Source organism: Chiloscyllium plagiosum, chromosome 36 (genome assembly GCF_004010195.1).
Source record: "Chiloscyllium plagiosum isolate BGI_BamShark_2017 chromosome 36, ASM401019v2, whole genome shotgun sequence".
In the NCBI taxonomy this organism is placed as follows: domain Eukaryota; kingdom Metazoa; phylum Chordata; class Chondrichthyes; order Orectolobiformes; family Hemiscylliidae; genus Chiloscyllium; species Chiloscyllium plagiosum.
The window spans coordinates 37,199,259-37,214,641 of record NC_057745.1 but is presented as its reverse complement, the minus strand read 5'-3'; the positions used below and the strand labels follow the sequence as shown (position 1 = coordinate 37,214,641).

The following is a 15,383-nucleotide window of genomic DNA, read 5'->3' as shown; positions in this document are numbered from 1 at the left end:
TGTGGGCAGTCAGGGTTTGCACCTATTGCTTCCAATGTGGTCTCCTCTACAAATCAGAGGGATCGAGTGCAAACCAGTAAAGGGAACATTTATGGTCCATATACTCCAATCAACCTCACTTTGTGGTTGCCAGCCATTTCAACCTCTCCCGACACCATGCCCATCTTGGGCCTCATCCACCGTCACAACAAGGCCAAACGCAAACTGAAGGAGGAACACCTCATCTTCTGCCTCAGGAGCTTACAAACTTACAGCCTTAACATAGGATTCACCTGCATCCAAAATCTCCACACCTCACGCCCAGCACCCCCCCCACCCTGCCTCAATCTGTCCATCCTCCTTCCTATCTGTTCCACCCTTCCCACTGACCAATCAGACATCTACTTACATCCACATATCACCACTCCACCCACCTTCCTCCCAGCCACACCATCTCCTCCATTTCTTAGCCCCCTTCCCCAGTCCTGATGAAAGGTTCTGACGTGAAACATCGACTCCCCTTCACTGATGCTGCTTGACCTGCTGTGCTTTTCCCAGTCCAGGCCTGTTCTGTGCTGTACTGTTCTATGTTCTCTATGTTCTATCCGCAGTCCTCTATGTCAGAATTCTAAATATAACACCTTTGTTCAAAAGATTGCAATGCTAGGGTTAACAGTGAGTTCACTGACTAGAGTTCCATTAACTCTTTCTCCAGTTGCTGCCAGACCTGAGCTTCTTCAGCCCTTTTCATTTGTTTCAGATCTTAGAATCAACAGAACCTTGACTACCTTTTCAAATAAAAGCAGTGTTTAATTTCAATAGTGAAGCAACTCCTTGAAAACAATTATTCAGAATAACCCACATTTTACCACATGGCTATTTAGAGTCAAGAAAAACATACTGGGTCTTCCGAATTGTGTCCAACTTGGATTGTTTTTTGAAGAGGTAACAGAGATAGTTAGAATAATGCTAATAATGTGGTGCACATGAACTTCTAAAGGCATTCAATACAGTGGAACAGACTTAAGTAAAGATATAGCTCAGGAAACAAAAGGAGATAGGAGCAACATTGCCACAAAACTGGATGAGGTATATGAAGCAGAGTATTGATTAATGGATATCTTTCAGACCAGAGGAGGTTACAATGAAACTCTCCATGGGGCCGATTTCAGACTGTTACCTTTTCCTGATAATAATTAGATCTTCATGCCCGAAGGGGGTAATTTCCAAGTTTGCAGATGAACACAAAAGAGAGCTGGACAGTGTAAAAGCTATAAGAAAGATACTTACAAATCAGTAGGCAGACAAGTGGCAGTTGAAGCTCAAATGTGGAGAGCGGGAGGTGGTAAATCTTATTTAGGAAGATCAGGAACAGTATGAAGTAAAGGGTGCCACTTTGAAGGGTCTGCAGGAGCAGAGACACCTGAATGTGTATGCGTATGTCACTAAAATGTAGCACACTGACTAGAGTGAGCAGTTAAAGCAAACTGCAGGCTAGGTTTTAATAGGGGTCTAAAGTACAGGAGGAGATTATGCTGAACTTAAGACACTAGTTAAGACTCCAGCTGAAAAATGGTGTACAGATCTGAGCATCACAGTACAGGAAGGATAAGAATGCAGTAGCTTGTGCGCACAGGAGATTTCCGAGAATGGTTCCGGGGATGACAGGTCAGCAATGAAGACAGACAAGATGTTAGGACAGTTTCCTTTGGGAGAAAATGAAGCTTTAATAATTTTCAAAGTCTCAAGGAGGGGGGCTGGGCAGGGGAGATAGAGAAACTGTTCCCTCTCAAAAAAGGGATGGAGATGGACAGCACACAATAGAAGATAAATTTAAGCAAATAAAGAAAAATTCATATTACAATCTAAGTAATTAGGGTCTGGAATACACTGCTTGGAATTATGGTGGAGGAAAATTCAAAATCAACACATTTAAGAGGGCATGGTTTCTATTTAAATATCCTTCCAATATGCAAGCGGTATGAGAAAATGGCATCAAGTCAGAGAAACAGTACCGGAACAATGGGCTGAACAGACTTCAGCACCATAACAATTCTGTGATTACAGTACTATCCAAAAGGTAAGAGACAAGTGTAATCATTAAGTGAAATCACAGAGCTTTAGTAGGTATAACTGCAAACAATCAAAAGCAACCGAATTTCAAATCTGACGCAAATATTCATTTCCTTTTAACAGAAAATTTCCTCAATTATAAAGATACAGCATTCAATATTATACTTGTGTAAATTTTGATTCAAAACTGAAGATTTTAAAATCAATATATATTAAATGTGTATTAGGTTCGATTACATTATAACTGATCAACGGTCTGTAAAACTTGTGCCACAGTATAAAACAGTAAAGTTATGAATGATATTTTACATAGTACTTGCACTGCTTGTACTATCAAGATCTACAATGTAATAATTTTTAAAATATAAATAATAGAGTAACTTCCATACCCAAGGGAATTTGTACAGAGGGCAGTGCCTAAGCAAGCAAATTAGTGTGGCACTGTGCTGTAAGTGTCTGACTTCTCTGTACTACATTAGTTGACTTCAACAAGGCTGAGAATAGAAGATTGGACCTATAATTTTATTACTTTTGATAATTATAGACAAAAGAATACAGTGACTGCTGAAAAGAGCACAAGCAGACAGATCAGATAACTTTTATCCCTTCAAAGTGCTTGGCAACTTTGTTAGCTAGGCTCTCCTTTCCCAAGCCATGTTAAGAGATACAAAGTTCAGCTACAAGCACCAATGGAATTTTACTGCAAGTGCACAAAATGTCAAGAGGTTGGATTGGATGTGGACAGAACAAATGCTAATAGCAATGAGTTCTACAATTCTAAATATACACAGATGATATATGAACGAGGAAAGAATGGTCTCTACAATCAGATTCACCAGATCAATTAGCAATATTGAAATACAGCTGATTGGAACAATGCATAAGTTGTGACTACACACAAGTGGGCAGAAGGCAACACAAAGTGTTTCATTTCTAAAAAAGGTAACTTTCAAGTTACTATCAAGGTGGTGTTAAACAGTTTATGCAATCTTTGACACTAACCAAAATTCCTGACTTCCTTTAGAAACTGAAGTTTCACTTCAGAACAGGATAACTTGTTTAGGATATGGGTTTGGAAATTAATCAGTATTGACAGTATTCAACTAAATCAAAATGCTTCCCCAATGTACGAGGGGTGGAGAAGGGGAATCAAAATTGACTAAAGCAAATCAACAGAAAAAAGGGATTTGTCATCTTGTTTGAGACTCAGCAGTGATTACAGGACTAAATATTTCAGTACAGAGAAAGGCCCATTGGCCCAATATGCATATATTTCTATAATAAGCAGTTAATTTAAATTCAATTTCCTAGCTCATTCCCCATACTAACAATTGTTTACCTGCAGAGTCAGAAAGCGTGGCACTGGAAAAGCAGGGCAGATCAGGCAATATCAACAGGACAGCAGAGTCAATGTTTCAGACATAAGCCGTTCATCAGAACATTCCTGATGAAGGGCTTAAGCCCAAAATGTTGACTCTACTCTCATCAGATACTACCTGATCTGCTGTGTTTTTTCCAGCACCACACTTTGACTGACTCTCCAGCACCTGCAGTCTACACTTTCTCCTAATTGTTTACCTGCATCATGGGTTTCTACAAAGCCTTCTATAAATTGCCACAAGGACAGCAGTTGAGAAAAGCTGACTAGATAATTTTGTTTCAACTCTTTTCTGTATGGGTTTTGAAAATAACCACATTCTAATGGAATACAGTGGAAATGCTGCTCTTAGATGAGATGTTAAACCAAAGTACTATGTACCACCTGACAGCACTGAAGATTGCAGACACTATTTCAAATGAAGAGCAAGCGAGCTCTCCCGGACGCCCTGCCCAATATTTTTGGGTCAGCTAATACCACCAAACTGGATTATATGAATACATTAACAGTTGTCACACTTAGCAAGTTTGGAGAAGATTCGTAGCTCAGGTTGAGGTTCTGGATGTAGGTTTGCTCACTGAGCTGGAAGGTTCATTTTCAAACGCTTCTAGGTAACATCTCCATCCGGAGGCTCACTGACTATGTTACCTGGTATGGTGACGAAATGTCTGAAAATATACCTTCCAGCTCAGCGAGCAAACCTACATCCATTTGCCACATTTCCCTGTTATTAAAATGTTAATTACAGGTGTGAATTATTTCACATGGTCATTCCAACTTAAATTTTTTTGGTCTAACACATTTGATCCCAGGGACAACATCCCAAACAGCAATAAATAAGAAACCCACTTCTAGATGAAAATTAGATATAATTAGATATAAAATTAGATACAAAAAGGCAAAATTGACAAGCTTTTCTCAAAATCAGAATAGTGAATAGTTCAAAAGCGACTTACTTAATAGTACTGCTGGTTGTATGTGCTTGCTGCTGAGTGCCATTAAGTGTGCTGGCATTTTTCAGCTGCTGTAGCTGTTGGTTGGTCTGAGAGACTTGTGGCGACGGCATCCCTCCTGGGCCTGCACTGGGTTTCAGTGGGCCTCTCAACTGCCCGTTCTGAGTAGACAAACCCATGATAACGGGATTTTCCGTCCTGGCTGTGGTCATTGTATTTATATGTTTATATGCAGTTTCAGTTTACAGCCCAAGGTTCATACAGAAACTGTAATAGTTTAAACCTCTTCAAATGAAGAGATAATAAAGTCTGCTCAATATATACGAGTCCTTTGTTGCAATCAAGGCAAGCACTCGTATGAGTCTTAAAAAGTCAAGCAGTCACTTGCACTGATGCTTATTAGACAATACTTTTCACATAAATCCTTTTCCATAAAAGATTGTGCGCATATTCACTTCCACCTGCAATACAAAAAAAAAGTTAACGGACCTAAATCGGAGTGCTGGAGCATAATTCACCGGAACAGTAGCTTTTCCATTCTTTGGCAAAGTTCAGTCTAATGACTGCCTGAATAAAGTTTACTTTTAAACTAGAGGTCATTATTATTAGTTACAAGGTTCAACATTCTCAATACACTGTTTATAAAAGTCATACTTTGAACACCGAAATGCATTGTCCTCCTTGTTCTTTCCTAGGTTTTGAAGCCATGCCACTAGTGGGAGAACAGCAAATGCATGTTTTGACCAACTCCATTTCTTTACTTGCAGGTGAAAACAGAAGCATTGCCAACCACTCCACACAAACAGAAGACAATTACAAAGTTTGGATTGCATACACAGGGCAGCCCCACATTTAATTAACTGAACTACAGTCGGTTCTACTATACCGTGTGTTTCTTCAATAGGCTAATAGACTTTAATGCGATCGAAGAACTTAGCCAGTTATTTATAGAAGGCTAACTTTCCTTCCCTGTATTGACTATAACAAGATTGCAACCCTATCAAGTTAAAATGGTGTGGCTAATATGCGTGATTTTCTTATAACACAAGAACGGAACTATCAGACCAGACCATCATTTTTCCTCTGATTTATTAATCATGGCCCAAGCTTGGGCAAAATCATCCCTACTTTTGATGCCCTAATCCCAGTACAACCATTACACACATCCTAGCCCCTAGCACTGCCACTCCCTTATGTGCAAGAACACATGCTTGAGTGAATATCCCGGACAACTGGTTTGGTTATTCACTACCTATGTTTTTTCGAATTGCGTCTTCTTCTGGGTGGACTTCAGAGATCCATACAGCAACTTCTGAAATTTGAAGTCATTGCTGGGACCTGCAGCAGTTGGCATACACAGACCCTCAAAAGTAAACTGCATGGCCACACAGCTTAGAGAAAAAATACTTACTCATCTGGCTTGACCAGAGCCACTTCTGCATCTGTCAAAACTGTTTTATCCCAAGGCTATCCCAAGGCATATAAGTGGAGAGGAGTCCATGAAAAGATCAGCCATTATCTTACTGAATGGCAGAGCAGGCTCAATGGGCCAGATGGCCTACTCTTCCTCTCATTATTCTGATGCAAAAATCAACAAATTCTATTGTAAACCTAGTTTTTAAAATCATTCACCTGTTTCCTCACCTATTGACTTGTCACCACCATGAAGCCTTTCAGGTCAGCTGCCTCTGCCATTTCTCTTCCTTCCCCAGATTGCCAGGCCAAGCTTCCAAGGGTCTTTCACAAATTTCCCTATCCTGCTAGTCATCCAAAATCAGTGCCAATTTCCATATGTAAATATTCCAGTCTGGACTTTCACATTTTACTTTAATCAGGAAATCAAAGCTTATTCCCGCATCCTAATTTACACAGTCCCACTTGTGCATCACCGAACCTTGCTGAATCATCTTGGTTTCCAGTTAAGCAAACTTATTTTTTAAAAAAGTGCTCATTATATTTTAAATACCTCATGGAATCAGCATCTCTAACCCATCCAGTCCTACAATACTCTCAATAGATTGGTTTCTCAAATCTGACTTCAAGCAAACAATTTTAATCTACAAGCTCACAGTTAAATTGGGGGGAGGAAATGGAGCCTAAAAATTGGTGTCTTGCTAGAACAATACAAGGCATCAGTCAGACCACACCTACATTACTATGTACAGTTTTGGGGTCCTTATCTAAAGGGAAGATAGTCTGCGACTGGAAGCAGTCCAGAGATGTAACACTTTATTGATCCCGAGAATGCAGGGATTCCTTGAGAGGTTGGGTTGGGTTAAGAATGACAGCTAGAAGTACTGAACCAAGAGGGCAGATTTTACACTGATCAGGCAGTCATATTGCAAGCACTGATTGCAGTTGTGCAAGAGGTCCCTACAGAATCCCACTGTAGCACATTCTGAAGAAACTGCCCAGAAAATTGCATTTCCCACTGGGCAATTACACCACACGTAAAAATAGTAGGCACTGGATGGTTCAGGTGAAGTTCAGTAAAAGTCACTCCAGAAAGGTTAAGACCAGTAATCCGCCAGATTTTTCACACCCCAAACAACCCCCACTTCCAAAACCAGGTCCCTACACACCCTGCCCTTGATCTGAACCCAAATCCACATACTTCTACCATAACCTGACCGATCCCCAAATCCATTCTGCCAGCAGACCCAGCCAATACCCCAGGTACTGAAGTGACCATCCATTCCCCTGCCTGCCTGGCCGTAATGTGACCCCTCTCCCCCAACCAGGCCCAACGCCTTTGCTGTGTCAACCTGAACCACCCAAACTCAACACCTACCGTCCTCTCACCCAAGATTATTTCTCCAGAACATCCTGACCTACTCTAAACACTTGCCTGCCCTAATGTATCAGCTCTGATCTCCAGCATCTGCAGCCCTCACTTTCTCTCTATTGTATCCTGCACCATTCCCAACTGGCACCCTCTACCCATCTATCATCCTACCCCTCCCTCCTAGCCATCTGGAAACCAATCTTCCCAGCACCCAAACAGTTTACTTCCCTTGTACATGGTCTTGATGAAATTACATCTGGAGTAGGTGTCCAGTCTTGGTTTCCATATTTAACTAATCACCTCCTCCCCCCACCCAACCCCGTAACAATCACCAACCAGTTCAGACATATTATGACAGACATAATTGGAATTATACAGCATGGAAACAGACCCTTCGGTCCAACTCGTCCACATTGACCAGACATCCTAAATTAATTAGCCCCATTTGCTAGCACTTGGCCCATCTCTCTCAATCTTTCCTACTCATATACCCATCCAGATGCCTTTTAATTGTAATTGTACCAGCCTCCACCACTTCCTCTGGCAGCTCATTCCATACATGCACCACCCTCTGCGTGAAAAAGCTGCCCCTTAGGTCCTTTTTAAATCTTTCCCCGCTCACCCTAAACCTATACCCTCTAGTTCTGGACTCCCCCAAAGACCCTATCCATTGCCCTCATGGACTTTATAAGCCTCTGTAAGGTCACCCCCTCACCCTCCATTGCTTCAGGGAAAATAGAACATAGACTTACCTTATTCTATGTTCTATTCAGCATCTCCCTATAGCTCAAACCCTCCAACCCTGTCAACATCCTTGTAAAAAACTTTTCTGAATCCTTTCAAGATTCATAACATTAAGAGAAGGGTTTGATGCTGATGATACTCATCAGGATTCCCAGAAGGCATATAATCCAGTTCCACTCAAAACATTTGAATACTAAGTCAGACACTTGAAATTAAAAAAAGGGACAATACCAACAATGAGAGAACAGCAAGTGATAGGAAGGAGATAGCAACAGTCCGTGGATATTTTCTGGGCGGGGGGGTGGGGGGCTTCTTCAAGGATCTGTGCTGGGACCTTTTCTTTTCCAATATAAAAATGATGAAGTGCCTTAGGATATAGAGAATACTTTCAAAATCTGTAGTGTTACAAAACTGGAAGCATTATAAACTGAGGACAACACAGAACCTTCAAATGACGAGCCAGGTTGCTGTGGACAGATAGGTGGTAGACAACATTTTATACTCAAGAGGGCTGATGCATTTTGGAAAGAACATAAAAGTTTATAACTTTGAAGTGGACGCAGAAGCAGTGTGACCTGGCAGCATTTGCACACATCACTGGAAGGCACAGGACACACTTAATAAAGCACAGTATTATAGACTTTATTAATAGAGAGATAAAGCACAGGAGCAAGGAGTTTATGTTGAACCTAAATTGCATTTCAGCTTTAGATAAAATATTTGTGTACAGTTCTGGTTAGTACACTTTAGAAAGCACGTGAAAGCACTGGTGATATTGGTGAAGAGGTTTACAAAAATGATTGCAGGGATGAAGAATTTTAGTCCTGAAGATAATTCAAATTGGAACTATTCTCCTTAGAAAATAGAAAGCAGAGAGGCGATCTCGTTGAAGTATTCCGTGTCTGAGGGGTCTGGACGGAGCAAGCAAAGTGAAAAAAGTGTCTCATTCACTATGACTTATACAAATTTAAAAAACAACAATGTATAAGCAAAAGCAATGGAAGGAAGCGCTTTTACATGGGTCAGGGTCTGAATTGTACCGTCTAAGCTTGGGGTAGAAGTGGGAGTGTAGAGGCATTTGGAAAGGAATTAGATGATTACTTTAAAAGAAGAACAAGAGGTACAAGAGAAGAACACTAGGTGACACGCTCTTTCAGGGACTGACTTACACAAAGTGGGCTGAATGGTTTTCTGCACTGTACAATTCAGTGATCATCAATACATGCTTTCCACAATGGAAAAATATCAAATTATAGGAAGATAATAAAGATAGCTAGTCATTCCGCTATTTTCGTGCTAGCTCTGAAAAAGTTTATTCCACTAACCTTCTCCACCGCCCTTTCCCAAAAAAATTCTAAGTATTCACATTTTGAAAAGTTAATATATTTCCATCTAATTTTTAAACAGTTTGCTCCAGATCACAACAACACTTGAAAACATTTCCTTCGGTCACTTTTTCTGCTAACTGACCGCTAGAAATAGTTTATTCACTAAATCCACAGTTCTGAACACCGCTATTAAAGAAAAGATTAATATGTTCAAGAACAACTCCAGCCTCCCTGCATAACTGAAGTCCTAAATCCCTGTTACCATTCTGATAACTTCTGCACCCTCTCCAAGGTCTAACTGTGTATTGTTCCATTATAAAAAATGTCAGACACTTGCCATCCATATCTCACTAAAAAAAACAACATTGCCACCTATCATCCTGTGTCTTTTAGGTCACTAGGTCTATTGTAGCAACACTTGATTTGTCACAATTTAATTTCACAGCATCCATTGTGACTAAACTGATCAATCACGATTTGAAGTGAGCCACTGACTTAACACTGCTGAACTAATTTTAAAGAAAACACAAATAGGGGGCAGATCTGCACTAGTCAATGGCCTTGTGGTATTATCACTAGACTATTAATCCAGAGACCCAGATAATGACCTGGGACTTGGGTTTGAATCCCACCACACAGGTAGTGAATTAGAAAGGAATCACTAAATCGAATAGCGATTCTTGGAAAAGCCCATCTAGTTCATTGATGCCCTTTAGGGAAGGAAACCGCTGTCTTTACTTGGTCTGGCCCACACCCAATGTGGTTCACTCTTAACTGCCCTCTAGACAAGTAGAGATGGGCAATAAATACTGACCTAACAGTGACACCCTCATCCCATAAATCAATGTTTAAAAAAAAACTGCTTTTGCTCCCAATATGTAAACTTCTAAAACTTTCAGGCATGCCAGCTGGATTTGCAACAGCACATAAAACTTCTAAGAGTGTCAGAATATCCCTGAATGGTTCTTCAAATTCCACACATCAAACCTAGCAATGAGAATCAACTTCCCTAAGAAAGCTCACCACATCACATCCAAGTCATGACATGCTCCAACATGTTATATGGTTACTTTTGCATCACTATTTTTACTACACAATACAACAAAAAAAGTATAATTGTACAGTTCGCCTTAAACAATTATGGAGTCATTAGGAGGAAAGGCTCTAGATCAATAACAAACCAGCTGGAAGAGAATTTAAGAGAAGAATCCTCTCCAATGTTAGGATTGGAATCTGTCTTTTGTAGGTGGCTAGGGAAGGAAGCCTATTTGAGGACCATAATTTCTCATCCAAGACTAAAAGGTTACAATTTACCAGGTAGCAATGATCCTCAAGTTACTACATGCTTTATAGTTTTGCATTACATACAACAGGGACCCCAAAGTGTTTGTTGTTCCACTATAGGTGCCTTTACAGGATCCTCCAAATCTAGCGGCAAGAAAGCCAAACCAAGATGCCCATCGTAACACTAATCGTTCGAAACCAATCTGAGCAGGACCTGATTTCCGCATGCCCGAGGTCAAGCAAAACTACTAACTCAAAAGGAAACCCTGGCATGTGACCAACGTTCTTTTAGGAAGTCAGCAAACTCAAGTCAGGAACAGAGGCAAAAAGAATTCAGGAAATGTATCAAACTTCTGAAACAATTATCTTCCTACTCATCAAGCATCAATTGCCTTGCATGTGACAGAAAAGTCAGACTTCAGCTATCTCAAAATCTGTCAAACTAGAGAGAAATCAAGTCATCCTTGATCCAGAGGCATAAGGGCAGGACAGGACACACAGATGCAGGAATTGGGAGCCTTGGTACCTTGATTATGTAGGAGAATATATGTGCAAAAATAATACACAAATATCAGAAAATGACAAGACACAATTAAGAGGTGAACTAAAAGTCTACCTAAATTTATCATATTAAAGTAGTGGAGAGACAGAATGATTCTGGCTGCTGGTGAAAAGCATAACCAGAGGCCATCAATACAAGTTGGTTTTCCTAAGAAATCTAATAGGGAATTCAGAAAAATTTCTAAAGAACAAGGCCAGAACCTGGAAAGCACAACCACAAGGAGTGGTTGAAGGAAGTGATTAGATGTATCTATGGATAGCGCTAGACAGGCATGAGAGAGTTTATAATAATAGATTTAGTGTAGGTAGCGATGGGAAGGGTCTTGTGGAGTATTAAGACTGGCATAGACAGGTCAGGCCAAAAGGCCTGCAGCATATTTTATGTACAGTAATGAGAATTTCAAATTACTTTGTCACCTTTTTCACACCCAAATAGCTTGCCCATTTTTGCCAGCCAAATAATTTATCCAATTTACATCAAGTACAATACTGCATTGGACACAGGTTATTAAACATTAAAACCTCCCATTAGCTCTTTTTACAATGGAATAGACAAATAGCTTTGCCCTTTACACATTGGTAGTTAAGTAGGTAGCTATTTTGGTTATTACAAATTGTTGTAAAGTTAAACACATCTGTACCAAACACTGGATTAACTGCTGACTTTACAATGATTTAAACAGCATTACTCTAAAAAAATTAGATTAGATTCCCTCCAGTGTGGAAACAGGCCCTTCAGCCCAACCAGTCCACACCAACTCTGAAGAGTAGCCCACCCAGATTCATTTCCCTCTGACTAATGCACCTAACACTATGAGCAATTTAGCATGGCCAATTCACCTGACCTGCACATCTTTGGATTGTGGGAGAAAACCAGAGCACCCGGAGGAAACCCATACAGACACAGGGAGAATGTGCAAACTCCATACAGACAGTGACCCGTGGCTGGAATCGAACCTGGGACACTGGTGCTGACAGGCAGCAGTGCTAACCACTGAGCCACCTAAGTTAAAGAGATAGTTAACATTGAATAGAAAATATAACTCAATCATTTCTGCCTCCAGAACTTGAGTCTTATAGTTGAAATAAACACCTTGACCAAATCAGAAGGCATTTCTTATTCAAATGGAATTTAAGTTAGACAACTTCAAAAAGTAATAGCCTGTACAATCTATTCCAACCAATAATCAGTCTTCCAAAAACAAACATGGTTATGTAAAAAGAGATTGAACACTCAATTTTGAATTAAATTGCCCTGCCTGTTAAACAGGGAGTGGAAGAATCAAAAGAAGCTGATCAACAAATTGAGACTAAATTCTGGATTTCACTCCCAAAATCTCCAACTTTTACCTTATTTGCTTCCTTTGAGACACTCCTTAAAACCCACCTCCTTGTCCAAACTTTACCAATGGTGATTTCTCATTGTGCCTTGATATCATTGTCAAAACAACATTCTGGTGCCTGGGGAATGTTTTACTACATTAAAAAAAAGGTGATGTACAACTAGTCGTTACTTTTCTAACATTTAGTAACTTTTTTTTAAAACTTTATTCTGTCTACATTAAACAGCACAATTGCATTCACAACATAAAAATCAAGATTCCACTGTTAAAGTTTGCTATGTAAACAAATTTATGTAATAATTGCCCTTAAACAAGGGGGCATAGAAACTTTAATTACAAAATTTAACCTTAGCCAGTAAGAGGTAGACTTGCAAGTACAACTTAGACATTTTTAATTTTAGAAACAAGTCTATAATTTGAATTAAAGAAAGCATTAATATTCACAAACGATTTTTCCGTTAGTTTCTTATCTTTTTTGGAATATTTTAGAGATTGTTTAAAACGCTAAAGGCCCAATACCATCTGTTACATTGCAATGACACAAACCTAACTCAAACTGGATTAGAAAATCTATCTTCAAAAGGGTAAACAAAAATCCATGCGTTTTATTTAATAGTTTGTTAAAAGATAAATATTTATGTACTTTTACCAGCCAGCAGACGGAAAGAAAAAGAGTGTGAAGTGAGGTAGAAAAGGGTCAATATTTACACCAGCTCACAAATAAAATTCCGGCTGCCTTCCATCACCCCGAAAAAGAAACACCACAAACCCAAACACTTCCTAAAATTATTCATAAAAGACAAAAATAAGCCACGACTGCACAATCAGAAATTAAGTAAATTACACAGTGTATTAAGTAAATAAAGATACGTTTAGTATATTTAGCGAAAAAGCATAGTATTACAAAACTTGATTCAAAACACGAAATTTTAAGAGACACGGATAAACATATTAAAATAAAAACAGAAAAACACAGCATTTCGGGCCTTCCAACAAAGCAACGGCCAACGGAAGAGAGGAAAAATGATCAACTTCCTACGCAGCTTTATAAATGAAAGCGGCGAAGCGACCGTTTCCAAAAATAAGAACACATCCCAACCCCTGACACTGGAACAAAAGTGCTAAGAAGAGAACATCGATGAACAAACCCTGGATGGCGACGATTTCTTTCCGATTCGCCTAATGTTTATTCGCTTTTTTTGTCTGCCCGATTCCAATATGGCGTCTTCCCCCTCGGCCCAACGTCATCGGCCGAGCCCGAATCAATCAGTCGACTTTTAAAGCTATCCCACCCCAAAAAAACATCTGGGTTACCTCATCAAACTCGATAAATCAACTCCGAACTGTCAGAATATGCCGTTAGTATAACAATGAAATTTAAGTTTATAGGTGGCGTGTTGGGCAAAAATAGTCTTGTCACGTGATCTTCCCCATTCCTTCGCTTCCCCCTCCCCCATGGCAATGTGTACCTTGACTTTGTCCTTTAATAATGTGGGAATTTTTTTGTTACTGTTGCTCTTGATCGCCTGTTGTTTTCTCTCTCTCCCTTCCTGGATTTGTCACGATTTATTTTGTTTTGTTTTCTGTATGTCTATCGCTGTTTGTTGAGTCTCTTGTTATTCCAGCAAGTTCGCGCCCTCTCCTGGCAGCTCCATTTTCCCTCAGGATGTGGCAAGGGTTTGGAAATACAATCCCAGCAAACGCAGAGTTAGTCTCAGTTACATGTTCACTCAAATTCCCCAATCCGTTCCAGAATACCTGACAAATGCTCAAAATTTTTTCAAAAGTTGGAACATCGACTTTTTTTTTGCCACGGGAGTGTTTAATGCGATTTTTCGAGGTGATTATTTTAAATAATCATTAGATTTGAGGAGCATGCAGGGCTGTAGTGGGACTAATATAAGAATGGTTGGCTTTGTTTTGTGCTCTGAGCTCCCGTTTGATGACCTCCCTTCTGCTCCCTCAACTACAGTGGCCCCAGTTTAACAACACCACAATTTTTTTATTGTTCACTCGTAGGTTGTCAGCACCACTGGAAGTTGTTGCTCCCGATGTGGTCTCTTCTACATTGGGGAGACAGGACAGAATTTTCCTGACCTCCACACACGTCATCTACTGTGTCCGTTGCTCTTGATATGGTCTGTACACTGGGGAGACAGGACACCAAACTTGCAGAACATTTCAGAGAACATCTCTGGGACTCACACTAAACATGGCCGAACATTTTAACACCCCCTCCCACTCCACCAAGGACATGCAAGTCTTGGGCCTTCTCCACTACCAGATTCTAGCCACCCAATTCCTGGATGAAGAATGCCTTATTTTCCACCTTAGGACCCTCCAACCACACAGGATCAATGTTGATTTCACCAGTTTCCTCATCTCCCCTCCCTCACCTTCTCCCAGATCCAGTCCTCCAACTCAGCACCACCCTCTTGACATGTCATAACTATCCGTCTTCCTTCCCACCTGTCCACTCCACCCTCCACTCAACTTGTCACCATCACTCACCTTTATCTACCTATCGCATTCCCAGCTACCTCCCCCCAGACACAGATATAGTCTGAGGTAACCTTCTTTGCTGTCCACTACACCTCCAATTTTGGTGTCATCTATAAACTTATTAACTATATCTCTTATGCTAACATCCAAATCAATTATATAAATGATGAAAAGTAATGGACCCAGCACAGATCCTAGTGGCACTCCACTGGTCACAGGCTTCCAGTCTAATAACAACCCTCCACCACCACCCTCTGTCTTCTACCTTTGAGCCAGTTTTGTATCCAACAGAGTAGTTTTCCCTGTATTCCATGAGATCTAACTTTGCTAACCAGTCTCCCATGGGGAACCTTGTCGAACGCCTTACTGAAGTCCAAATAGATCATATCTATCACTCTCCCCTCATGAATCCTCTTTGTTATTTCTTCAAAAAACTCAATCAAGTTTTTGAGA

At 40.2% G+C, this 15,383-nt stretch overlaps 1 protein-coding gene across 2 annotated transcripts in view; it reads right to left on the bottom strand.

Moving 5' to 3' along the window:
• LOC122541118 (probable ATP-dependent RNA helicase ddx6) overlaps positions 1–14,067 on the bottom strand; it is a 41,765-nt gene extending 27,698 nt beyond the window's left edge. The window contains exons 1-2 of one of the 2 annotated variants that reach the window (XM_043677712.1): positions 13,898–14,067; positions 4,387–4,844 (exon numbers count right to left, since the gene is read on the bottom strand). In XM_043677712.1, the coding sequence (XP_043533647.1) occupies positions 4,387–4,595 (209 nt within the window). In that variant the 5' untranslated portion in view covers positions 4,596–4,844; positions 13,898–14,067. Of the gene's footprint in view, positions 1–4,386; positions 4,845–13,576; positions 13,705–13,897 lie in introns of those variants that run through there. The other variant, XM_043677711.1, reaches the window with a different exon arrangement.
• Positions 14,068–15,383: the final 1,316 nt, after the last annotated feature.